Source organism: Dermacentor silvarum, chromosome 10 (assembly GCF_013339745.2).
Source record: "Dermacentor silvarum isolate Dsil-2018 chromosome 10, BIME_Dsil_1.4, whole genome shotgun sequence".
NCBI classification, from domain to species: domain Eukaryota; kingdom Metazoa; phylum Arthropoda; class Arachnida; order Ixodida; family Ixodidae; genus Dermacentor; species Dermacentor silvarum.
The window spans coordinates 103,951,854-103,979,123 of NC_051163.1; the positions used below are offsets into that span (position 1 = coordinate 103,951,854).

The 27,270-nt window shown below is 42.0% G+C and overlaps 1 protein-coding gene across 1 annotated transcript; it reads right to left on the bottom strand.

Moving 5' to 3' along the window:
• LOC125940771 (uncharacterized) lies at positions 1-26,794 on the bottom strand. Its single transcript, XM_049657318.1, has 4 exons — positions 26,664-26,794; positions 13,736-13,875; positions 5,816-5,921; positions 1-534 (listed from the first exon to the last, which is right to left on the bottom strand). The coding sequence occupies exons 1-4, from the start codon at positions 26,780-26,782 to the stop codon at positions 210-212; spliced, it is 690 nt and encodes a 229-aa protein (XP_049513275.1). The 5' UTR covers positions 26,783-26,794; the 3' UTR covers positions 1-209.
• Positions 26,795-27,270: the final 476 nt, after the last annotated feature.

A 27,270-nucleotide genomic window follows, 5' to 3' on the forward strand; every position in this document is an offset into this window, starting at 1 on the left:
TATGGGGCCTACCCAGCCCTCCCTCCATCCTCAACCCCGTCGTCTCCAGTCAAGTGGGTGCCTCCCCCAACCGCGAAACACATTTTTGGCTTCGCCGCTAATGTTGTGGTTTTGGAGATTCAGCTCATTTTTTTGGCGCAGGAAGATCTCGGCAGAGCATACAATTCATAAGCGCTAGGAATACTAGAAAATTAAAGTAAATACATTCCCTACTGCAATGCGCCAGACAACTCGGTATATGTCCCCAATAGGGTGATCAGGAGGAGAAGCAAGGCACCAAGGGGCAGCATTACAGCAGCACCACTCTGTGATGCTGGTGTTGTTGTAGGGTTGCCGTCAGTATCATTAAACTCGAATGTCCTTGGCTTCCAGGTCGAAGGTAAGACATGGGGCACGGTCACACTGTCATGCCAAAAGAATGCCATCAAGGCCACTGTGTACGAGTTGACGACGTGGTCCTTGGCATACTGGTGCTCTCCCTTCGAGCAGGGTGACAGGACGTCCCGTAGACAAAGACCCAGTTTGGATGCAGCTCTGCGGTTATAGAAAATTATAAAAAAGCTGTAGACATGAAAGCGTTTCGTGAGGAGCGTATTGGTTTGTAAACGCCGTCATTACGTTTCTGACTGCAATGGTAAAATAACTATCTCGGACGAAATGTGTAAACTAATGGTACCGTATATACACTTTCTTAGTGGCATAAGCTCGACCGAGTGTCCGCTGAAAAGAAAACGACGTACAGTTTAATGATTTAAAGACATGCGTTTTTGCAGCGCGACACTGACAGTGTTGCAGCGCGACACTGTCTCTGCTCGCCGGCGGTCATAGACGATTGCGACAGGGTCAAGAACATGACTGCTAGCCAACACTGCGTTGACTGAGCGTAATGTCACAATTGCAAATTACACACCACCGAACACAGTGCAGTTGGATTTAACGACCACCGAAGATTGTTGCTGCTATCGCAGCAGCCACAATCTTTGAAAGTATTTACTATTTCAGTTTTGTTTTTCTTGGCTTCTTCGTTACCGGCCTATGTACATTTACGGATGCATGCAAATATAGTATCTACAATATTGCAACAAACTGCAGTGGCAGTGATCTTCCAAACATTTACATTTACACCATTTACTCAATTCCTAATTGTGCAGACTCTGCTCACGCCTACCAAATGCGATAATCCTGTCTCTTAAAGTATTCGGCGCATTGGCGAAGTGCATCCATATTTCAATTGATGAATACGTCTGTCACAACTAAAGAATGAACTGCTTCATTGTATCACCGAAATTATAGAGATGTTTCGAACTTTCATTCTAAGCCATAACTACAATCAAAGACTACTCTACAAGCCCAGATTAATCTGATGATACGGCGTTATCCTACAGAACAAAAAAGTAACCTGTTCGTTTCGAGCTCATGGGACATCGCTCTGCAACCAAGCCAAATACGAAAACGTTTGTGTACATTAAGTAATTCCCAAGGTAAATAATCCCAGGTGATCAAATATTAGCCTAGAACCCTCCGCTGCACCGTCTCCAATGACGTACTACTTTCAGCCGCTAAACCTAAAAAATAATATCATTTTGAAAAACGTTTTACCGGTGCAAAGGCGAGGATTGTGTTGAGATTTAGAAGTGCAATGTGCCCTTGGGTTTAAGAACGTATGCAATAAATAAGCCTTGCGATAAATTGAATGGAAAAAACATTTCGGGCACAAGTACTCTCACGATGACTGTAGCTGTCAAAGCGATTATGATTCACGCAATGCAGCCACACGCCGTATTGATGATTACATTTCTACTTAGCATAGCTAGAGCTCATTCGGACATGTCCATTCATTTGCATATTTGTGACATGCACTATCTCCCGGATCAGCCAACATCGCTGAAACTAGCTGACCAGTGTCGACTATGGCCATGACCGCAAGGATGCGACTGTATGACGACAACGCAGTGATGACGAGGTAACCACGAATAAGGAATTACGTCCTCGGAACAACAAAGGTGGTAAAACGAGCCTGCCATGACGACAATGGATGATGATTCTGAATTGATGACGATAATATAACGACGACGGTGTGACCACTACAATAGGATGAGGACGATGGCATGACACCGATTCTGTGACGACAATGGCATCACGTCGACGGATGACAAAGAATGTATTACGGCGACTCCAAGATGACGACTCAGTAGCGACGATAGCACGATAACTGCGGCATAATCACGATGTAATCCCTGCCACATGATTACGATGGAATGACAAAGAAGGAATTACGTCAGTAAAGTGACTTGGACAGTATGACAACGGCCGCATGACGACAATGGTATGCCGTTTCTGCAAGTTATTTGTTCATTTATTCCCAATTTTGCCAGTCTCAATTTGCGACCATAGCAGGCGGGCTGTATGTGGGATTACTACAATAAAGAAATGATCATGTACATATATATAAATATATGTGAATATGTGCAGATTTAAAAGCCAGTTAAATGTAAACATTTACAACAATAATTGTGCCCGCATACTCTAAATTAAAAATACAAAGTAGCATGTTCCGTACACTTTTTACTCTTTACTACGAAATTTAACAATGTTAGAAGGGAAAAATAAATATACGCAAGAATAACACAATTCCTTCAACAATACATATTATAAGGGGAACTTCAGATGAATATGGATGCAAACTAATTTTTCTAATCATTTATAACATGATATAATAAGTTAATGAAATCACATTGCCATACTGTGTTGTCGACGAAGCTAAATTGTTATACTCGAGTACAACAGTGGGGAAGAAGGAAAAGAGACAAGTATAGTAATTACAACGAAACTCATTTAGTGTGTATAGAAGTCTATGACGAGCTATGCGGGATCTAGAAAAAGAAATTATGCATATATTCTTAGTCTGCTGCGTAGTATTTAGTGTGGGATGTTTAGGCGAGCTCATTTTGCTCGAAGCGTCAGTGTTGCAAGTCCTCACAGCGTTAGGCGATGACTAGGTGAATCACTGCACCTATATTTTATGTAAATGAACCAAGTCGCACTTTTCTGAATGTTTCCCCCTTTAGTATGTTGGTTTTAGCGTGAGGAAATCATACGACATTAGCATATTCAAAAATTGGTGTCACAAATGTAGTGTAAGCTAAAGGTTTGATGTTAGTGGGTGCCTTCCGGCTACACCTTTTAAGAAAAAAAAGAGTTTTCGTAATGCGCCGGAAGTGACGTTGTTGCTTTTTGTTGTTACTTTAGTCAAGGTCAGACGTTAGTGTTAAATCAATATATCTCTGCTGTTTAGCTCTAGTTATCATGTCGCCAATAAGGGTGTAGTAAAAATGTGAAGGGTACTATTTGCCGTGGCTGTCAAGCAAATCGTACTACAATACTGAGCCCTGTGAGACTCCTGATGTAATGGGCACATGATCAGATGCTACGTTTTCAGTTACGAGAAATTGTGACAAATTCGGGAAACGATAGGGATGGTATTACAACAGCATGACGATAATGGCATGACGGCGAAGGCGTGACGACGACTGGACGACGAGAATCGAATGACAAAGCTTTGGAATAGGAATATTGAAACGACCAAGCCTACAGACCAAGACCTTGTAGCCTAAACTAGTAGACAACTTGGGTCACTAAGGTTCGGCGTAAGAGGCTAGATACACTCAAAGTGCCTCAAGCAGGCAAAAAATGCTAATCACATTAAGGTGTGACAACACTCGTCGAGATGAAAACTTTTATATTGGTGGGTGAAATTAGGCTATGGCTGACCCTTATTTGGAACAAAGTATTCATGGTGTTCTTGTGGGTTAAACGCTGAAAAAATGTATGTTAATTGCAATGATTGGTTTTAAAAAGTGACAAATTAGTCCTTTCACACCCACATTCGTATATTTGAAACCAATCGCGGTGTCCATAATGTTTCGAAATTTACGCAGGGCAATTAACTATGCGATGAACTAGAATATGCACGTGTAGGATACGTCTTTGGATAGTTATACAGTGTTGCACTAAAAACACAGGCGAACTAGTCATGGTGGCTTACTGGTTTTCCGGCGTCGGCGTCGGCAATGCCTGCCGCGGCCGAGAAAGTCATCTCCAACCACGCAGGCCTTTCAAACATATTTTACCACTAAAGTTGCTCACACTTTGTCTTGCATTCTTTACAAAGTTATTCCTCGGAATTTTGAGAATAACAGCCCACAAACAATTTTCATGAAACAAAACACCGACAGCGCATGCCTTTTATGCTAAATATTCTCAGGCTGAAATAATAAAGGTGCACGCAATCAAACAAGGTTTGCCGTTTGCCTAATCTCCCCTTTTTCTTGTTTGCTTTGCTCTATCAGAGGGCCGCAAGACGCCTTCATGATGTGACAGTGGTGTTTCACATGACAAGCTTCAACACTGAATGAACCAAGTTCAATTTGAGTTTCTCGCAAGAGGAGATAAAGCTGCGTGACTTCCATTATTAAATTGGCAGAAAGCACGAAACCAGTCAAACTTGAGCATTGGCAGGCTCCCAGATTCACGTGCATGTCCCTCGAAACCTCTTGCCAAATCAGGCCACTCATGCATTTCTTTGAACTCTCTCTTGCAATAGAGTTATTTTTCAACAGCTAGTCTGAGGACGCGACTCGCGTGACATCGTTTTTCAGGGTGTCGTTTGGGAGGACTACCTTCTTTTTCTTATCCTGTCGACCAACAGCTAACACTCTGCTCACAATGTGTTAGTGTCAACAGTGCGTGACACAACAATTAGTGACAGTGCAGGCCATGCCTTGTGTTGTGATTTTACCATTAGGTTAACTTTAGCTGATATTTGATTTTACTTCAAATCTGAGTACCACACACAGCGGGAAAAGCAACGCACTGCTCTGACCTCAGTGAATGTAAACTGATGGTGGGATTGTTCTGGCGCTCCATTATCAAAGCTTTAAGCAGAACAATAGCAAGGTATTTGGAAATACATATTTTTCATAACGTATTTTTGATGTAAACAAGGAATACCACACAAGTCACATGTATTTATTTAAAGACAAGATAATGATTGGGAAAATGAAAGTTGTTAGTTTCCGTTTACTCAAGCCTTGTGTATCGTGCAAATTATAGCCTGTAACTTCTGAACGGTAAAATGTTGAAGTGTGATTTGCTTGTTATGGGTAGAGTAGTGCATGAAGTTTCGTAAAACTTATGAGAGTTGCATTTTTAAAGTAAACTGGTGTTTGAACGGTGCTCTTAGCCTTAAAAATAAAATATAAGGCCTTTTTTAACAGTTGATAACGCTTTTTGGCTCATAACAAACATATAGCTGTACTATACATATGGGTAAATTCATCTAATAATCTTGCGTTTGTATTGTTGCTTTTAAAGAATAAATGGTAAATTTTAAGTCAATGCAATTGTACTTTTTTCCTTCGTGTGCTCTTACATTTTAACACCAACAAGTTACGTGAGCACTCCTTAGTGTCAAAGATAATGCTTCGCGGGAAAAATTTCACTGTCAGTGTATTCTACACACCTACGATAGACACCTATACCTAGAAGGATACGTTGGCTGCATTGATTACTCACTTTTAATTACAACCTTTTCTTCTGGACATTAAAATATTACAAAAATCTACTTGCCGCATCTTGAATCTACTAGTGCTTCGTTTGCGGTGACACTTGACTCAAAAAACTTTACATGTTAGCATTTCTGTTCTCGTTACAAACGGCTTGCACTAACGCTAGTGACAGTATTAAAAAAATGTCACTGTGACTTGCATCATTGCCTAACTGCCCAAAAAAGTAATCTTGATTTCAGCCTACTTACTTGGCGTTATTGCGAGCATTCTCAACCGTTGGCTCTAAGACAAGGCTAATGCGGCACTTTTGCAGCAATGAAGTTGTGTCGATGCAGGAGTTCAGTATGCCCAGTGCTGTTGGTGATGAAAATGAATCCATAAGTTCAATTACCTTTCAGAATACAGTCATACATTTATTGCAGCGTAAGCTGAATTGTGTTTAACAATATATAATAAAATGTGATTACCAACAAGACAACTTCAAAACGAAAACAGAAAATATTTGAAACTAGAGCATAGAATCGTCCCAAGAATAGTAGTACCTGTTTTTATTTTGGATTGTTATGACACCTAAATATACCTCCTGAAAGTATAGACATACGATTGCACCCGGCAACATAATGGCGCGTGCAATCGTATGTGTATAACTTCCGGATATATATTTGCTGACATTGCTAATTACTATTGATATGCTAATTGGCAATTGATATTTCTTATGTATTGCTAATTAAAATTCATAAATCAATGCACACTTTCAATATACGTTACATGTTTCATAAATATGGTTATTATTGGACCGCATGTCATAAGTACGCCATTATGGCTGGACTCTGGCACAAAAACAAAAAAAAAACCTTTTAGAGGTCAATCTCCGGGTCTTCTTTGATAAAATACAGAACTTAAAAATTGCTGGCGTTAAATAATATAATCTGCGCGTGAAATATTTTGTTCCCAAACCTGAAGTATATTAGATAGCTTCATCATGAAGTGCACATTTGGGGACAGAGAAAAACCTTCACAGAAATTTGCAAATAATAGTGATTTCTGCTGCTCCTTCAGTGAAGTTGAGTGAGTCAAAAATTGATAAAGCAAATTTTTTACTAAACTCACTTATTTGCTACCTAAAAAGGTACTTGCGCACAAACACAAAAAAGGGACGTGGCACAGCGTAATTGCACGTAGGCTTATACTACAGTTCACCTTTATTTATTGATATTGTAGAAAAAATTTAATGAGAACTTAATAAATAACGGCTTTCTGGTTAACTGCATGCATTGATTACTGCAGCAACTTAACAGGAAGATGTGCTAGGGGAACAACTCCGACTTGTCAATATATGCAGAACTGTTTACATAATAAAACTGGGTCAAGAGAACTAAAACTTGTGGCATTTCGGAGAACAACGCTAATTATAGAGGCTTCAGGAAGCCATGTCATCTCTTTTTGCCTGTAGCTTATGTGTGTGTACTATATATATATATATATATATATATATATATATATATGTACACACATTTTGCAGGAACCCGATAAAATCAAAGAAAATTGAAGCACAGTATATCCAAAGGAATTGCTCAGTCGAAATAGATCTATCTCTTTTTATAGAGACACCACGTGTTATAAAAGACCAAGCGAACTATTTTCATTTACGTGTTGGAAGCTTACGTCCGATTGTTACAATGTTTACGAAGGTTCTGAGAATGTCCCACTTAGGAACCCATAGTATGTGACAGAACTGTGGAATGTCTGCAGGAGTAATGTAGCAAAATATGAAGCCTACACATTTGTGATATCGTGCATGTTTCTTGCCAAGTTACAGTGTTGTAAACTTGACACTTGCGTTTAATTTTTTTTCCACTTTCTAAACAACTTTCTCGTCCACACAAGTCATCTGAACTCGGCGATCGCGAGTCTTCAGGATTTTGCGCGACATTACGAAAACCTCAACGAATTAGGTGAAGCGATTTGACGGAAAAATGATTTCTTTCTCTCCATGATTAAAGCTCCTGAGCAAAAGCTTTGTCTGGACAACATATCTCAGTACTTCCTCTACAGGGTACGTGTAACTTATAGTGGGGGCCACAGTAAATTACACGTTAACGTTGAATATTGGAATGGCCGGGCCATGTCCAAGCAAGAAGAATGCTTAAAAAAGCAAATATCTAATTTTGGTAACATATTCTGCTTTTGTTAACGCCTTTCTTATGCTTGAAAAGTTGAATAAATATTGACTGTCTCTGTATTATTGGGTATTTTTGGAACTTGTGCAACCTGTTTGCTGTGAAAGAGTTACGATTTTTAAGCAAGATGTACCGAGAATAAATGAAATAAGAACCATTTCCTAAAGTCTTATCTGTCTTTTTTTCTATTTTCTTATGTTTTCGGTTTCTACATTTGTGACCCCTTGTTTGCTATGTTGAATCCTTCAGCAAATTCCTTTTTTGTTCGCTCTTACAGTTGTACGTGAATTTTTAAAAGGAGCGATAACAATCGCTACTTTCGTTACCTCTGCTTTTTTAACAACGAAGCTGCTTAAGCAGCAGTAATGTGTGGTTCGTATCAAGAAACTGCCGCGCCGTAGCAATGACAACCAAGAGGGCGGCGCGGCGCATGCGCACGCGGTCTTCTCCTCGCCAGTTCCCTCCCTTCCCGACCCCCGCCTCTCTTCTCTCCGCGGTGCGTTGAGCCAGGAGAAATAGGACGAGGCGAAAGCTTGCAAAGCTCCGAGCAAAGCTCAAGACACAGCGAAGCTGGCTGATTGATTGCGTCTCTTGGTTGTTGCTAGGTCGAACTTGGCTACGTCGAGGTTAAACTTGGTTGTAGCTAAGCCAATGCTCGTGTACGTCATCTGTGTTAGTAGTGGAAAGGCTGAGGTAGCACTCGAAAGGTGCGCGGTGGTAGCATGATGGTGCGGAGGAGCATGCCGTCATACCAGCTGTGGCGACGGCGATAAGGCGTTATGGCGCGGTGCACCTGAACAATGGAAGATCCGACGTGTAGTGGGAATGAATGCCACGCGAAGAATTTTGCTCCACCAGGTGGAGCAAAATGGAGCAAACTGGACCAACTGGAGCAAACGTTGCTCCACGAAGTGGACGGCATGGTTGTACGACAGCACATGCTTGCTTTCCGGTTTAGTTTAAACAAAGACCCCCGAATGCAATGCGCAAATTTATAGCCCCCCCCCCCCCCTATTTTATTATCCACTTCACAAAATCTTCGCTTTACATAGACGCTAGTATGTGCACTGCATCTGCGTATTTTCTTTTATTGTAGAACGTGCCTGAATATTTATATATAATATAATTATATATAGATATATGATACGAGCAATAAATAGAGTACAAATAGCTTAGAAATTATATCTATACCAGGTATGATATTTTATAAACACCCGTAGGACGCTGTCCTGATCATGTCACATCATTCCTGTGACATGCTGATTTGTAGCAGATGGATATATATTTGTCGCATTGTGTTGTGTACATCCGCAATACTTCCCATTGAAGTAATTGACTTGATTAGATGGAGTTTCCCTACAAGCAGCCGGTGGTTTCTGTTTAATCTTCACATAAAACTGAGTTTCGTTCCACGAAACAGAAAACCTTTAAAACGTCTGGAAACGACTACAAATGGATATAGGCGTCATGGTCTATGACAAGACTGCAAATAGAATTTCTTCTAAACATAGCCTAAGTGCCTGAAATATACTAGTATATGGTCTATTTGCGGTAACAATTCATTAGTACTGTTACCATAGTCTATTTAGCTAAACGCATTCAGAATGTCTAATTCAAGAACTTTTTGAGGTGTTTTTGTCTAAAAGTGCATAAAATGCATACGGAATGTTAAGTTTACGGTTACCGTCGGCGTTAATGAACAACAGACGCCACAGGTAAACGAACTCGTAAGAAGCAACATAAGAAGCTGGCTTCATTGTTGAATAATTCTATACCGGAACTTCGACAATCAAAGGCGTTTTATCGTTTTCAACCCAGGGCGCACACACACCTGGAAACAATTATTTCATGCTCGCGCAGCACGCAGGGGTTGACAGCAGGAGCGAAACGCCGGTGTCAAAGTGATCGCATCACGGTGGCTGTGATCGCCGCGGTGTCACAGCCACCGTGGTGCGATCACTTTGTTGGTAGTCCTGTAGACAGGCTCTAAACTTGCCAGACATCCAATTTCGATCTCGCAGCACTGGGCAGCAGGAAGTTCATGGGTTGGTACGTTGTGCTAGTTGTGTGCCGTTCTAAGCTGTTCTATACATTTATTTGATATCAACTACAGTCATTTAGCTGTGCCGACGCTGTTTACCATGTGTTTTGCATCAGTGCTTTGTGACATCGGCTGCATTGTGCATTTTCGCCGATGGCTTCGTTATCGATGTGCCTTTGTACATCGCACGTTTGGATAGCACTTTTTCCGGTTAGTGAAATACTTTGCACTTTGTTTTTCGTCGACAACTTCCGAATTTTTTTATGTGTTAACCGCGAAAATTATTCATGGTTCGGCTCTGCTGCCTTGGTGTTTTTTTTTCAGCTTTATTTCTATACAAGGGTTCTGCTTGTTTATAGCTTTATGGTTAAAGTAGCATGAAATAAACGAAGTGAGTGCTTTCAGAGTAATCACGCTGCCAATAATGAGCCAGACTATATTCGCCCTATATTGTGTCATTTTGTTCTTGCATAGGTACGTTACAGCATTGCGCGCGCACGCACACATGTGTCATTATACAGCTTGTAGCCTTGCCACAATAACGCGTACTTGTTTTAGATAATGTCATATGCAATCGGCTGCTGATCTAGAATTGCGCTGGTGTTTTATTATAAATTGCTTCAAACCTTGGAGCATAGTGCGTGCTTCGCTGAGAGTGCTTCGCTGGTGGTAGAACCATCAGCCAAGTACTGATGGTTCATCAGAACAGGCACTATGCTGTAGGTTTCAGCAGTGTGCCGAACGGCTTTGCAAAAATTTGTCATAACTCTAATTTTGATGTTCTTTGTTCTTTGATGTTCTTTGTCATATGTTTCAATAATATAAATCAGAGGTGTTATCAGAATTTAGCAACTTATTTTTCTTGGCCCTCTCGTTTCACCTTTTGCTAGGTGGACCATTACTTGAATACAGCTTTTTGTGTGTGGTGGCTTATCAACTGCTAGTCAATGGAGATGCTCAAAATTACCTGAGGGTATAGATGCACCGATGAACTTGCAACCTCTGCAAATCACTTTTCACTTTCTGTCGTAACTAGTATGTTAACACTTCTAAGACAGGGGGCAATGTTCTCGTTTCATCACATGATGAGATACTTTCAATTTTGTATGAGGTATCTGCCAAGGTGACGTGTTATTGGCACGGGGTATTGCCCTAAGCTAATTAGGGTCTGATGTAAATATATCAACAAAAATAATTGACCCAACCCCATAAGCATTGCATTGTAATACTGCATCACCAATCCTTCGTGTGCTACCTGTTTAACATGTACTATGGCTTGTTTAAGTATGCAAAAAGGCGACAGCCAGACAGTGCAAATGCCAAACTTGCTTTTGGTTTAATATAAAATGTTATTTAACTTTTTATACACACTAGCAGATCATTTAGCTGCAGAATGGTTAACTGTTTCAAACTGATTATATTTTGCAGAGACGCTCTCAGACTTATTTTACAAGTTGATAAGTGCCTTTGTAGCCACGAAACACCATCTATTATTTTGGAGGCACTTCTCTGTCTGACTCTGCTCTGAATTTTAATAACTATGTGCCAGGAAACATACCATTAATTTTAAGCATCATCACATACATACCTTAAGAGCCTAGTACTTTAAGACAAATGAGGGCTTAAATTTATTTTTACTGTGAGTCAAACTTCTTGCTTAGCACATATTGCTAACTGAAGTTCCAATTCGCGTATTCTCATTTCCTCTGTCGCTTTTTTCCTAGTCTGTGCAGGTTTTGCTTGCCTGTGTCTACAAGAACCTTCAAGCGTGAGCTGCGACAGGAAGCATTTGTGGGCAGCTAGCTCTCTCATACAAAGACTGGCCTGCTATGGCTGCTGGCAGCAATCATCTTCAAGATCCATCCATGGCCACCTTTTCTGCTATTTTTCATAGTAAAGGTACTGGAAGTTGGGCGAGTTGGTAGCTATTCATCTTGAAACTGCAGCGCACACACAAGAAACGACCACACAAAGCAAATGTGACAGGCGCTGACTTGCAACTCAGTTTATTTTTGGAGGGAAATTACACACATATAGAAACCCAGTCTGACTAAAGTGAGCATGTCCAAGAGCATGCGGAATAGAACTAAAAAATTAAATTATAAAGACATTTCTAGAATATATATATATATATATATATATATATATATATATATACAGAACTTCTACGTATCTTCACAACTTCAGGTGGCACTCAAAAAGGCAAATTCTTGGTCAGTTAGGGCTATAGATGGCTCACTTACGCACATATCAGCACGCTTTTGCTATGGCAGGCCTCGCTTATTTTGCGTGATAGTTTGTTTCTATGCGTAAACAAAATCATGGTATCAGAATAGACAGGTTTACAATGACAGCTTTTGCAATGGTTGGCTAGGTGTAAGTGGTTATCTCTGTCGTGTGAATTTTTATGCTCTATTAGACGACTATGAAAACACTGGCCGCTCAGGCCAATGTAAACATTACCGCAAGTTACTGGCAACATGTATACTACAGCAACTTTGCATTTTACGAGCTTGGAATTTTCTTTTAAAGCGCAGACACACTTATTCTTGCTAGTTTGGTCAATTATTTTGGACACTGCTTGACATATTCGTTGTAGCTTATCAGGGGCAACGAAAACAACGTGAACACCTAACCTGCTGGCAAAGTTCTTTATTTGCCAACTGAGTTGCGAGTCAGCGCCTGTCTGTTACCTTTGCCTTGTGTCCTCGTTTCTTGTGTGCACGCTGCAGTTGCAAGATAAATGCTATTTGCCACTCTTGTTAATTACACGTTCTGTATCTTGTCTCATTTATTAGGTAGTTTTACTGTGTCACATGTTGTGAAGTAGATGTTTTGCAGCATTTGAGCTTTTAATCATGTCCTATACAGTGCTCTACATGAAAAGCTCATCGTACAGTGTGTGTAAAAAATAAGAGCATATTGTAATTTATCTTTCAGTTCTGGCAACATGCAATATGCAATGAATTCTCTAATGAATGGTGTGCTGAAGAACTGGCCATCATTTCTGCTTGATGCTCTACAAGAACATGGTGATACTTAACAAGGGGCACTCACAAAGTAAGTTACAATTTACTTTTGAATGAGGCACGGACATCACAAGAAAATATTTGTATTGCCGGATAGAGTGGTGTGCAGAGTTATTGTCCAGATGTGAACCATTCATTATTTTTAAGAATTCATTGTAGCACAGCATTCTGTTTCGTATACTTGTGTAATGCTATTCTGCCAACTGTAACTGAAACTAAGATGTCTTCTCTCCCTGAACCGCAGCATAACCGAAGGAAATGTTTCAATACTAGAAGCTATTTCAGTTTACAGGACACCCAGCTGGGCAAAGTTTCATCGACAGCGATGTGTTTCATGCAGAGGTGACATCCTTGTTTCAGTCAGAGGGCACATTGGCATTACATAGGCGTTGGTATATATATATATATATATATATATATATATATATATAATTGTGGCAGGCGGCATTCAATTTATTGGTCTAAGCAAAACCCACTAGTCGACTAACTGGCCTGTGCTACACTATTTCCATGGTTCACATCTGCAAAAAAACTACCTGTGCATCACTCTATTCGACAATATATTTTTTTTCTGACATCCGTGCCTCATTTACAATAAATTAGTAACTGTAGACAAACCTCGTGTTAATGTAGCCGCTGCCAAACAAATTTGATGGAATGTCTAATAAAATTTTTCAGTTGTTCTTGTTAACATGTCCGTTAGCCAACTTTTAGCGTAACGTTAGCTGGGCTTACGGAAGTACTTTTAGGCTGCTACGGGTACAAAATGTCTTCATCAAGACAGCGACTAGACTTCTGAATTAGCCGTTCAAGACATCTTTTGTAAATCAAATAGCGGCTTCCGTGTATTGTGGGTTTGAAGTATATTTCCATTAGAAGTAAGAAAACGCGTGCCCAGTGCATACGCGATGCTCTTACTTTCGCATTTGGCGCGATCCACAAGATGTCTTTGCACTACCTGGTAGCCGTGTTCTTGTACTTGGAAATGCCTTCCAACATCTTCGCTACATCCGGCATAGAAGAACGTGCAGTTTGATACAGGCGGCAACTTTTTTTTCCTGAAATAAAATTTGCATTAGGGAATATTCTGTAGCATGTTAGCGCTTAAAATGAAACGCAATCATGCTTTATTAACATTTTTAGAATACTTGTTTTCATTCGAACAAGCAAGAAAAAGGTCTGACTAGTGAATATCTCATTCGCTCACACAAGGGAGACAAGATGTAGGAAGTAGAAAGATTATCAGCGCTATTATTAAAATTGTGACATCCACTGCTGACATAACAATTAAGGGAACATAGGCGAGCTGAAGAAAGTCATTAAGGCTTAAGGCTTAAGTCCTAAAGAAAGTCATCGAGTGTACTTAGATAAAGTATAGAAAACACCACATCCAAAGCTGATTATCAACATCAGCATCATGATCAGCCTATTTTTCTGTCCACTGCAGAACGAAGGCCTCTCCCAGTGATCTCCAGTCATCCCTGAGTTGCACTAGCTGATTCCAAATTGCGCTTTCACATTTCTTAATTTTATCTCCCCACCCGATTTTCTGCCATCATTGACCGCGATTCCCTTCCCTGTACCAGTTCTGTAACTTTTCATTTTCATTTCATTTCATTTATTATACCCTCAATACCACAAAGTATTACTAAGGGGAGGGGGTAATAAAGAAAGAAAGGTTACAAAACAAAGAAAAAAAAAGGCAGCAAGTGACGTAGTCATAGTCACCGAAGCGATGGTGTCAATTATGGCCGTACGAAATTGTGCGTGGTCTTCAATGCAATGAACGCGCCGGGAAAGTGGTTTCATTCCTGACAGTTCCTGGGCGCAAAAGACACATGACAAGCCCTAGTGCAGCACTTCGAAACTCAAACTTTGTGGTGATGATCCATGCGAGGAGATATGCATGTTGGGATGAAATAAGATAATCGGGCAAAGATGAATTATGGAAGTACATTTTATGAAACAGAGCTAGGCGAAAGCATTTGCGACGAGCAGAATGCGGTGGAAGTTGCAGGATGTTTTTGATAGAAGTTACGCTTGCCGTACGGTTATAATTGCTTAAGATGAAACCTGAGGCATTATTTTTAACACGTTCGAGAGCCTTGGTTAGTGTCTCGGCATATGGGTCCCAAATTTTACTTCTAATAAAGTCTTGTACAAAATTAACTTTAATGATGACGGAGCGGAAGAAAAGTTTCGACGGATATATCTTAACATGCGTTTAAGTTTTATTGGTAACTCTAATGGTCAACCTGTTATCTACCTTACGCATTACACGGCCTTTGGTATACTATTTTAATAATACGATTAGCATTCTTAGGATACTTTACGAGCTTTCTAGGGTCAGTAGATCTAAGCTGTTAAACTTGGGTTACTGGGAAGTTCGAGGTCTAATGAGTAAGGCACTAGGCTGCTGTATCCGGATTTGAAACGGACCGTTGGACATGCTTTGCTGCGATTAGAATTCTTTGGAAACTCCACTCAGCGGTACTTATGTCTGTATACACCTTTAACGCTAGTGCCATTTACAGAAATAATCAGTCAGCTAAAAGCCTGACGGCACCTGTTTACAATAAATTGCTGAAGGGCATCGTCTTAGCAGTCTCGTTATGTGTTTCTACATTTCAAAACAGGCATGTAGAAAGGAATAACTGGCGTCAGAAAATTTGTTCAGTTTACCTGATTACGTACGGGAGCCCACGAAACGTGGCCCTGTGTGCAGCCAACCTGTCAAGTATCTGGGCGGCTTAAAATAAAGCTCCACCATTCCACTCGATAAAGCAGTATGCCTTGCCTCTGTTGCTAAATTGACTATGCATTCAATAGTGGGTTGAGCCAACCGTGAATCGGGACCGGCCAATGAAAAAAGTCCGCTGCAGTTTGTCGTCCCGCAGGGGTTGGATGGGGTGCCGTGCTTGGCGATGCAGCATCGGTAATCTCATAAATTATATAAATAATTTTACGTCGGTTATTCAGCTTTCATGGCCAGTTCTGAATTAAAGGAACTGTAACTAGACGTTTATGATAATTCCGTCCAAACCAACAATATAAGCATGTGCCGTAAAAATTGTAATTTAATTATTGTCCTCAGTTCAATTAGTGAATTGATTACATTGTTCTTTTTGCCCATAGTTTCCGCCTGGACGGACAATGCATGTGTTTCACATAATGAGACCGAATTTTGTAGATTTAAAAAACAAAAGGCCCTGGAATAAAAACACACTCTAATAACTTGAAGAATAATGATTTAAAATGATAGCACAAGTGCTCCTTCAAAACAGCTGGTTATGTCGATAATGGCAAACGTGGTGCAGAATATACAGATCGTTTCACCTAATTTGGGCCAAAGTTTAAAAATATGCAAATGCTAGGTAGCTGGACAGAACCAGGGTAATTTTGTTTGCCGTCGCTCAGAGATGCTCAGATTTTATTTTGCATTCCGCCTAATTCGATAATTAGTACTAAATATTTACACAACTGCTCAATTATTAAAATTCGGTGAAAAGGGTCAATCACAAAATTGTAGAGCAACATGCTAAACTCCCGATACAGCTTTCTTTTCTTCAATACGTGATACGTAAAAGTGTTTTTCCGAGCGTGAAAGACCGCCTCGAATACACGCCAAGTGCCTCGAGTGGCCAGTCGCGCGGTAATTTTGCGTGTGTTCGCGGGCTTCTTTCACACTCGGAAAAACTTTTATGTACCACGTATTGAGCAACAGAAAGCTGTATCGGGAGTTTTTCTTTTGCTCTACAATTTTCTCATGGACACTTTTCGCCTAATTTTAATAATTGAGAACTTGAATAAATAAATAAGACTAATTATCTAATTAGACGGAAAGCAAAAATCAATCTGAGTATTTCCAAGCGATGGCAAAGAACAATAACCTGGATCCGTCCAGCTACGTGGCATTTGCATATAGTTAATGTCTGGCCCAAGTTAAGTGAAAGACCTTCGGCAACCTTGGTTTGCAGATGACATTGTCCTATTCAGCAACAATGGGGACGAATTACAACAAATTATTCAGGACTTAACCGAGAAAGTGTAAGAGTGGGGTTGTAGATAAATATGCAGAAGACAAAGATAATGTTGAATAGCCTGGCAAGGGAACAAGAATTCGGGATCGCAAGTCAGCCTCTAGAATTTGTAAAGGAGTACGTTTATCTAGGTCAATAGTCACAGGAGACCTTGATCATGAGAAGGAAATTTTCAGAATAAAATTGGGTTGGAGTGCATACGGCAGGCATCGCCAAATGCTGCCTGGGAGTTTACCAATGTCGTTGAAAAGAAAACTGTACAATCATTGCATTCTACCGGTACTAACATATGACGCAGAAACTTGGAGGATAACAAAGAAGCTCGAGAACAAGTTAAGAACCGCACAAAGAGCGATGGAAAGAAAATTGTTAGGCATAACGTTAAGAGACAGAAAGATAGCAGCTGTGTGGATCAGAGAGCAAACGGGGATAGCTGATATTAGAGTGGAAATTAAGAGAAAAAAAATTGAGCTGGGCAGGCCATGTAATGCGTAGGATGAATAACCGGTGGACCATTAGGGTTACAGTTAGTTACCAAGAGAATGGAAGCCCAGTCGAGGACGGCAGAAAACAAGGTGGGGCGATGAAGTTAAAAAATTTGCAGGGGCAAGTTCGCAATCAGCTAGAGCAAGACAGGGGTAATTGGAGACTGCAGGGAGAGGTCTTCGTCCTGCAGTGGACGTAAATATACGTTGACGATGACGATGATGAAGTGAAAGACCCTGTATAGCTGCCATATATCCTGTTGACGTCGTCTTTAGGGTTGCTACAACCTATGTGCAGCTATCAAGGGCATCACAGATCCCCACATAAGACTCAAACGTGAGGGGCCTCCAGAATAATCCAGAGATTGAACATCGGCATTAGCAAAACAGGAGTAGTTTTGTGGGCGCCGCTTTCATGCGCAAAACTTTAGATAGAAGCTGCTTCTACAGGGAAGTGCAGAGACCCACGAGCATTAAAAACACAAATTCGTATCCCAGTTAATCTAGCATTGTCCATCATGTCAGGTTAAGGTTATCTTGCCGCCAGGCTGTTAATGCACCTTGAAGCGTTGGGAAGCTGTATATGCGGGCTTTTACTTTGTCCGGAAATAACTAGATCTTCCGCCAACTCGATATTTCGAAAAAATGGTAGCCATAATTTTTGCATGCTCTGGGAAATTTTTAAGTCACGGAGTAAATGAATATTGCGAAAGCATTGCTCATGCCTGTTTATGGAAACTATGTAAAACTCTGACAATATTTCCCCGCTTTGTTGGCAGAGCCAAAGGTGCCAGCGATTTATTATTTAAGGAGATTAGAACCACTTTCTGGGTTATGTTTAAGATATAGTAAAGTGCGTTTGGACAATGAAATCTCTAAAGAAAATTACTCATACAACTGTAGCTCATTGCTCAAGAGCTTTACAAGCGCATTTCATGAACCAAGCAGGAACTTTGCAAAAAATAAACATTTCGGCTTAACTGTTTGCTCAAAAAATGTTACGCTTATGCTAAAGTGGTGGAAATAAGTAATAGTTACACTTCATACCCCGCACGAAATTATGAAAAAATGGAATGCCGATATGTGTCACGCAAATTACGGAACATAAAATTCTAAAATTTCAGTTGCCGTCAATGCTCAATTAACTGGCTGCATATTACGACGATATCACTTCCGTCTTCTTCAAATGTTTGCGTATGGTATGGTATGGAGAACTTTATTGAGTCCTGAAGGTCAACCCTGGGTTGACGCGGGCCGCTCCCACGTTGGGACTGTCAGGCCGAGCCCTTCAGCCACATCGCGGGCCTTCTGGACTGCCCGTAATTGGTCAGAGAGTGATTCACTTCGTAGCATTTGCCGTCACCATTCTTGTTCCTTGTCACAGTCTGCGAAGGCCGCGGGGCACTGCCAAAGCATATGGTCAAGAGTAATGATGTCATTGCATTTATTACAATTGGGTTGAATTTCCCTCTCCGGATAGATCCTGTTAATAAAATATGGACTTGGGTATGTCCTTGTCTTTAGCAAACGTAATGTGACCGCTTGGGCTCTGCAAAGTTTACTGTGTGGCAATGGGTATTCCCGTCTGCTTAAATAATAATGTTTCGTGATTTCGTTATATGTTAATAATTGATCCCTGTGTTCCCCATGTGAAGTGTAAGCTGCTCGGTCTTGAAGAGCACGGCTAGAAAGTCCTCGTGCTGCTTCATTTGCCACCTCATTGAGGTTTCTCCGAGTTCCGTCCACCACCCCCAGATGTGCAGGAAACCAGCGAATTTCGATCCTCTCACTGTTGACCTTGTCTAGTAACTTGGTTGCTATCCGTGTCACATATCCGTTAGTAAAGTTGCGTATGGCTGTTCTAGAGTCACTGTAAATATGTGTCCACCGATTTGCCCGGATGGCTAAGGCGATGGCTACTTGTTCTGCTACTGTTGGGTCCTTTGTATAGACGGTGATGGCATCCCGTATGTTACCTTGAGTGTCTACAACAACGGAGGTATACGCATCCTTATTTTTAACCCAGGCAGCGTCAACGAATACCGCCTGCTGCTTATGTTGATCTATGTCTTGAAGGAGTGCCTTGGCTCTTGCCTTCCGTCTCTCGAGGTTATGTGTCGGGTGCATGTTCCTAGGGAACGGGGTGGTCTTAATTTTTTCTCGTAGTCCCGCTTGCAATTCTGTTAATAATTCTCCTTTGTTGGTTTGGTTGTTACTTTCTACGCCTATTTCTTCAAGTAGCGCCCTTCCAGGTCGTGTCCTCATTAGTCTCTCTTGGTGGGCCACCTGTTGAGCCTCAGCTATCTCTTCTAGCGTGTTATGCAGCCCTAGGCGCAATAATCTATCATTGGCAGTGCTGATGGGAAGTCCTAGTGTAGCCTTTATAAGTCGTCTGATTAAAGCGTTTAGCTTGTTCTTATCAGCCTGTGTCCATTGTAGCATGCCTGCCACGTACGAGAAGTGGCAAAATGCGAATGCATGTACCAATCTTATGGCACTGTCTTCTCCTAGCCCCTTATGCTTATTTGTAATTCTACGCAGAAGTCTAATGACTTCTTCAGACTTCTTAGAGATATGTTGTATCATCCTGCGATTAGATCCATTCGCTTCCAGGAGAAGGCCTAGCACCCTAATAGTCTCCACCTGCCTGATTGGCTCTCCATTCTTGGCGTATATGTCAATGCGGGGTTCTTCCTCTGGGATATATCCGTTCGGCTTGCGCCCACGCTTACTGCTCCGTAGTACCAATAGTTCTGATTTTTTAGCAGAGCAGTTCAGTCCCATACCCTCAAGTATGGTTTCCACCACATAAATGCTTTCCTGTAGTTTGGTCTCTGTTTGTCCCATATTACCTTCAGCACTCCAGATTGTTACATCATCTGCATATATTGCAAAGTGGATACCTTCAATCTGCGCGAGACCTCGAGCCACTTTTGACATTGCCAAATTAAATAACATGGGAGATAGGACAGACCCTTGTGGTGTCCCACGATTCCCAAGTTCCAGGGTTGTCGATTGGAGTTCGCCTAACCTGAGACAAGCAGAACGGCAACCGAGAAAGGCTTTGACTATATTGTGCAATCGCTTACCCAATCCCATCTCCGAGAGGATATCCAATATGGCCTTGTGTTTGATGCGATCAAAGGCTTTTTCTACATCTAGGCCTAGGAGAGCTCTCGTATGTAGCGGGCTAGCAAGAATAAGGTGATGTTTGATTAAAAGCATTGCATCTTGAGTCGAAAGTCCAGGACGGAAACCGATCAGGTTATGCGGAAGAACATTTCTGTTCTCTACATACTTAGTCAGTCTATTAAGTATGACATGCTCCATGGTTTTGCCCAGACATGATGTTAACGATATGGGCCTTAGGTTATCTAGATTGAGTTGCTTGCCTGGTTTGGGAATAAGAATTGTGTTAGCAATTCGCCATTCCTTCGGATAATCACCGTTTTTCCAGAGTTCATTGAAATACTCAGTTAAATACGTTATAGAATCATCGTCCAGATTTTTCAAAAGCCTATTGGAAATGCCATCTGGACCAGCCGCGGATCTACTGTTGAGGTCGTACAGGGCTGCGCGAACTTCGCTTTCTGTGAACTCTTGATCCATAAGCTCACAGTCTTCCCCTGTATATTCAGGCTGGTCTGTACTCTCATTGCTATCCTTAAGTGGTAAATACTTAGCTGCGAGCCGATCAAGAATGGCCTCGTCCGTTGTGTCCTGACTCTCACGATGGACGAGTCGTGCTACTGCTGTTCTCCTATTAGATTTCGTGTCGTTCTCATGAAGCAAATGTCTAAGTAAGTTCCAATTTCCACCTCGTTTAATTCGACCATCTATGGTATTACACAGCTCATCCCATTGTTGTTGCTGTAAATATCTGGCGTGTTCCTCAATCTCCCTATTCAACAATGCTATACGCTTCCTGAGTCTCCTGTTCAGCCGTTGCGTTTTCCATCTTTTTAACATAGATTGTTTGGCTTCAATCAAGTGCGCCAGCCTACTGTCCATGATTTCGATATCCTCCTCAGTAGTAATAGCCTTCGTTGCCGCCTTTACATCTTCCCTGAGCTGAGTGGTCCAAGTTTGGAGTGTTTTCTTTTGTCCTGTCTCTGTCTCAGCTCTGCTTTTCCTTGCTTTCCGAAAAAGATCCCAGTCAATGTAGTTAAAGTGCTTTATCTCATTACTGGGTGTTTCCAATACTATTTGTAATATGTAATGGTCACTACCCAGATCAATATTGGAATTATTCCAGCCAGCGTTCGCTAAATTTGATACAAAAGTAAGGTCTGGGGTGGAGTCCCTGCACGTAGATGTACCACACCTAGTGGGATAAGCTGGGTCAGTGATGAGGGAGAGATTAAGATCTGTAGCTAGATGCCAGAGTCCATCCCCTTTCTTAGTATTCCAGCGATATCCCCAGGTTTGATGTGGGGCGTTGAAATCCCCTCCAATAATGAGTGGAGCGTGCTTAGTAACAGCCATAGTCTTATTAAGAAGTGCCCTGAAACTTTGTTTCATGTCGCTAGGGCTGCTGTAAACATTGAGACAAAAGAGGCTTTGCGGTTTGCCTCTATTCCTTTTCAAAATTATTTCCACAAGTAAGTATTCTAATTTGTTTAGTCCAAGGCGCAAATCATGTTCTATGAATGGTATTTTCTTATCTACGAGCGTGGCTAGCCCCCTACCCGGCTCTTTGCCCCTGCATGTCGCTTTGTATCCGGATAGGCTGATCTCATCCGCCAAGGTTTCCTGCAGCATAATTATTTTTGGTTTATCTGGAGATGTTTTTATCAACTGCATGAGAGGTGCTTTTTTATGATGAAATCCTCGGCAATTCCATTGCCACACGGTAAAGCTCCCCCTGCTAGCCATTGCTTATAGAACCCGCCTTACTGCTACCCGCTAGAGTACGCTTCGTAGAACTCCCCGACGCACCAGGGAGCGATCTGACGCTCTCTGCTTCTGAGGGTAGGTATTCGTCGTCCTCGCCTTGCGCTTCTACTTTTGAAAGCCTCTTTTCTGTCGTCACTCTCCATTTCCATAACTTATCAACTTTGAAGGTAGTTCTATCTGTGGCATCTCTAAGTTGTTTAATCGCCTCCTTAATCTCTTCCAAAGCAGAGCACACTGTCGTTTCTACTGGGCTTATTGCCCGCTTCTTTGGAGCTGGTGAATTTTCTTCTTCCTGACTGTTGTCATTATTCACCGGTTTGGCTATTGCTACTTTTGTGGAGCTAGTCTGCGAGTTCTTGCGAAGTTCTACAACCTGCTTAGTAAGTTCTTCATTTGCCTTTCTCAGATATGTTACTTCTTTGATCAGCTGTTCTATCCTGGCATCATTATCTCCGACCGGCTGCCCCGCACCGCTCTCTGCAGCCCTCACAGTACCTTTCACTTTGTCGGCCCAGGCTGTTCCAGATGTCGTCTTGTCGCCAGGCTTCTGCTTTCCTCCTTCAAAGCGCACCTGCACTTCACGTGATCTGGAGCGGCTTCTGCCCTTCGACGGCGAGCGGCGTCTTGACCGTGTGGGGCTCTTTGAGCGTGAGCGCTCCTTGGCGCCCGTTTGGGCATCCCATTGCCGCTCAGCTGATGTCGCCCTCGATGCAGATCTGTTGCGTTCACGTCGTCGAATTCGCACCACGTATGGAATTTGGTACCGCTCTTGGCAGGTCTTGTCTCCAGTTGGGTGGTCCCCTCCACAGAATTTGCAGTTAGGCACACACGTGTGATTGTCCTCCGGGTTTTGAGTTCCACATCCTCTGCACTGAACCACGTCCGGTGTTGGACATACATCTGATCTATGTCCAATCTTTCCGCAAGCATAGCAGACATCAAACTGCTTCCTATACAGGTAACACCTCACAAGGGTCGACCCATATCTGACATAATTGGGTACCTTGAGCCCATCAAACAAAACAATGACCGAGCCAGTCGATTTAATACGTTTGGCTGCCAATGCCAGTGGGTTAAAGTCATGCACAATGTTCTTCGTTATCGTGGCCTGATTGTCTCTGAGGTCAACTCTCCGAATCACACCTTTACACGTGGTGTGCGGAGCTGTCTCGTAGGCGTTAACTTCATATTCGGTTTCCACTATAATGATTGACTTGATTCGTACATACCTGGCAGCATGACTGGGATCTGGTGTACTGACCACCACGATGTTTTGCGTGAAGTTAGGGCAAACGACATCCTCTCGGGCTTGTTCTGGAGTCAGGCCCGATGCTTCAATAACCGCCACGCCTATCGCTGTGGTGCTAACTTTGCTCAAGTTGAGACCTCCTCGGGGGCGGATGACGATCTTGCTGTGCTCCTGCGGCAACTGGGGCATCCTCGATGCCTTGACAATACGGTTCTTGAACGTAGTGGTTGTAGGTCCCTTGTTCTTGCTGTTGTTGCCTTGCTCTTGCTGGCTCTGCGGCGTTGTTTTCCCATCACCAGAAATCCTTCTGGTGGAGCGAGATTTTCGGCTTGTCACAATTTGCCAGCCTAGATCTTCCTCATTCTCTTCTAATCCGGTGGCGTCTTCGTCTTCCATGCGCGTTTCCGCCATTGCGGCTCGGTGGGGCCAGTAGGCCTACTTGGGCCTTGCTAGCCGCACACGTTCGATGCACCAAGAAAGGTCATTAAAAGTCCAAAAATGGAAGTCCCACCTTAAAGTAAGGTGCCCACCAATTCCTGGTGACTTCACAAATCCAGTGATGTGCTTGAATCCGTGATGGTGGTAAAGACGGCTGCACAAACATTCAAAAACGACGGAGCCGATGTGAGGGACGTCCGCACCTCAGCTTCTTCTTCTTCGTCTGTTTGCGTAATAAATTTTTGTTAAAGGCTAGCTAACAAAAGGTGTATTCTGCATTCAAGGCATGACATTGTGGTCTGATTTCTGTGATGTTTTTCATTATGCTTATATATGAGTGTCTTACATTTTAATTTTCAGTACTTATTATATTTAATTTATTGTTAAAATTCCGAGCTCCATTGTTCTATGCAAGACCATGCCGATAATTTTTATGGTTCTTGTCCAAACTGCAACTTGTATCTCTTTTGTACACGAAATGTGCTTTCCACTCTATCCCATGTAGAGGACACGAATTTAGGCTGACCTCTGTGAGATGTTTCGTCCACGTCCCTAAACATCTCATGATGGTTGAATAGAACACGGTAATTTTATATGCCGATGACACCAGCATTTTCATTTCTGGTAATAATATACAGAACCCTATAGGCATCTGTAATGACGCCGTACAAAAATTAGCAGTACTTCTTTTTGGGCGAGTTGGTACATCTTGAAACTTTGGGTAACAGCGCAAACAGACGACCACAAGAAGGGAGACACGTACACACAAGCGCTTGTGTGTACGTGTCTCCCTTCCTGTGGTCGTCTGTTTGCGCTGTTACCCAAAGTTTCAAAAATTAGCTAGTAGGGTAATTAGCTAATGGCATGAAAATAATACGAACAAAACAAAGGCGATAATTTTTATACGAAAGAACAAAGAAATTCCCGCCCATGTAGACAGTTTTAAGCGGTCGTAGCATTGAACTTGTTGATCATGTTAAGTGCCTAGGTGTGGTGTTTTCTGCAAATATGGCCTGGGATAGCCATGTAAATCTTCCAATCCAAAAGATCGCACGTATAACATTAATAGTTCGTCGCCTGAAACGTCTTCTCCCCACACAGGTGAAATTACTTATTTATAATTCCTTATTTTACTCTCAATTAAGCTGCTTTGTACCAGTCTGGGGTATTACGACGTTTTAGAACCTGCAAAAAAACACATAATGCACAGACGGTTTATTCGGTATGCTTATAACACCCCTTTTGGGACACAAACTACTGATATATATACCAGTGCTGGGGTCATTAGAATCCACCAGTTGTACCACTATAGATTAAGTGCACGATTTAAACTTGAAAGTAAAGAAGGAGGAGGACTAAACTTTTATTATAGAATCAGCACTTTATGATGGCCGGGCCTAAGCCTCCCATGAGGGGACGTCGAGGGCTTGCCTCGTCGCCGCCTCACGGGTGTGCTGGTTCGCCCAGGTTTGGTCGTCGAGGGCGGAGCTCCGCAACCTCGCCGAGAGGGTCGGGGTGTTAATGTGTGTGTACTGTGCTGGGCACTCCCACAGCATATGCGGAAGCGTAGCCGGGTGAGTGCCGCAGCACCGGCTACGCTTGTCTGGGAATACAAGGTGGAGGTGGGCGGATGAAGGGTACGTGTTTGTTTGTAGCAGAGGCAGGGTGGTAGTCTGCGCCCGGCTGAACTTGGGGTGAGGTGTGGGGAAGGTTCGGTGGCTAAGGTAAAAGGCCTTAACGAGATCGTTATAAGTGGTCAGATTGTCCCTATTTCACAACAATTTCTTGTTTAGAAAAAAAAACATTGTTATGAGACAAGGAGAGGCGAAGTATGGATGGTACCAGGCGCATAAACTTGGGAATCCAACGCTTGTACTATACGTTGTCATGTCTGCTGAATCACTATGAATCTAATAATTTCGATTTGTTTTCCTGTGCTTCAAGCAAAGTGCGTGTGAAATTTGTACATGCCACAGCATAATTTAGTAGTACAGATATTTTGTGCATTGTGATCATATTTGCCATATTGTTACTTTAACGGTGTGATCTCTCACTACGTGTTCATTTGGATGCAAAGTTTATTTGTACGTGTTTTGTAATATATAATTATGTATTTGCTGCTGTGAACCCTTCCCTACTGAAAAATTCGTATGCCCCATAGGTCCGATATCCAATAATCCGATATGAAACATACAGGATCCCATATAAAAACCCGTTTTTCCCATATGTTATTGGATATAGGAGTTATGGAGAATGCGGGGCTTTTTTAGTATAGTTGTTATGGAGGCAACAGGCTCGTCAAGCTGCCGTATGGTAGCTTATATTGGCCGCTCCTGTGTATGTTTGGGAAATAGACGAAATAACTTTATTTATTTATTCATTTTTATTTACTTATTTATTTATTTATAATGTATGATTACGTAGGTCATCACGATCACACTTGCCTTTGATGTACGTACGACTTTCCTTTAAACATGTTTAACATCTATATGGATATTCTTTTCGAATTGAAGATAATTTGTAAGTGACGGCTTCTTACGCCACTTTGATTATCTAATTTATGTCTTCCATACAGCTTTTATCGCGCATCGGCCTCTTGAATAAGTAGAAAGCTTATAGTTGTGGTGAGGAAGGAGACATATACAATTTATGGCTCTTATTTACGTCATTTAGATGCACTCGAACAAGGCTTCCAATTGAAATTTCATAGTTTATAGCAGTAAACGGTGTTTACTTACATGCCACATAGCTTTTTCAGGTGCGCTGTCTCCGCTGCGAGCTGGGAAATCATGTCCCTTACAATGTACTTAACCGCTGTATTCCAATAGCAGGAGGTTGCATCGACAACGCTGCACATTTTGTCTTCACAGTTCCCTTTAAAATATAAATGCAGTGTAAACCAGACGAAAAAAGATTACGCAGCTCCCCCGAAACGGAAGAATCGGTGCAAGTGACGCTTAGATGAGGCAGCCGGATACGTCTGCGCATGACGATAATAATTGCAAAGCGCTTTTCAGCGACGAAAGCATCCCGTAACAGTCACCAGCCGTGATGGGATGGGTTGCAGAGCAAAGGGAAGTTGTACTCAAGGACGATGTTCCAGAGGGATTCCATTTGGTGACACTATCCCCTTCGGAAGACTTCGGGTGGCTCAGTGCCATACGCGCGAAAGTAGACTACCTATAGCATTCCTGCGCTTTGCGAAGACATCGATCTTTGCACTACCCCGGAAACGCTGTCAGGTGTCTATTGCAACGCGTTTAGCACCGAATCACGTGAAGCCTCGCGAAAGTGATCATCTCGCCGTTAATTCCTTCTAAACACTCCATTTAGAGGAGTTTCTCG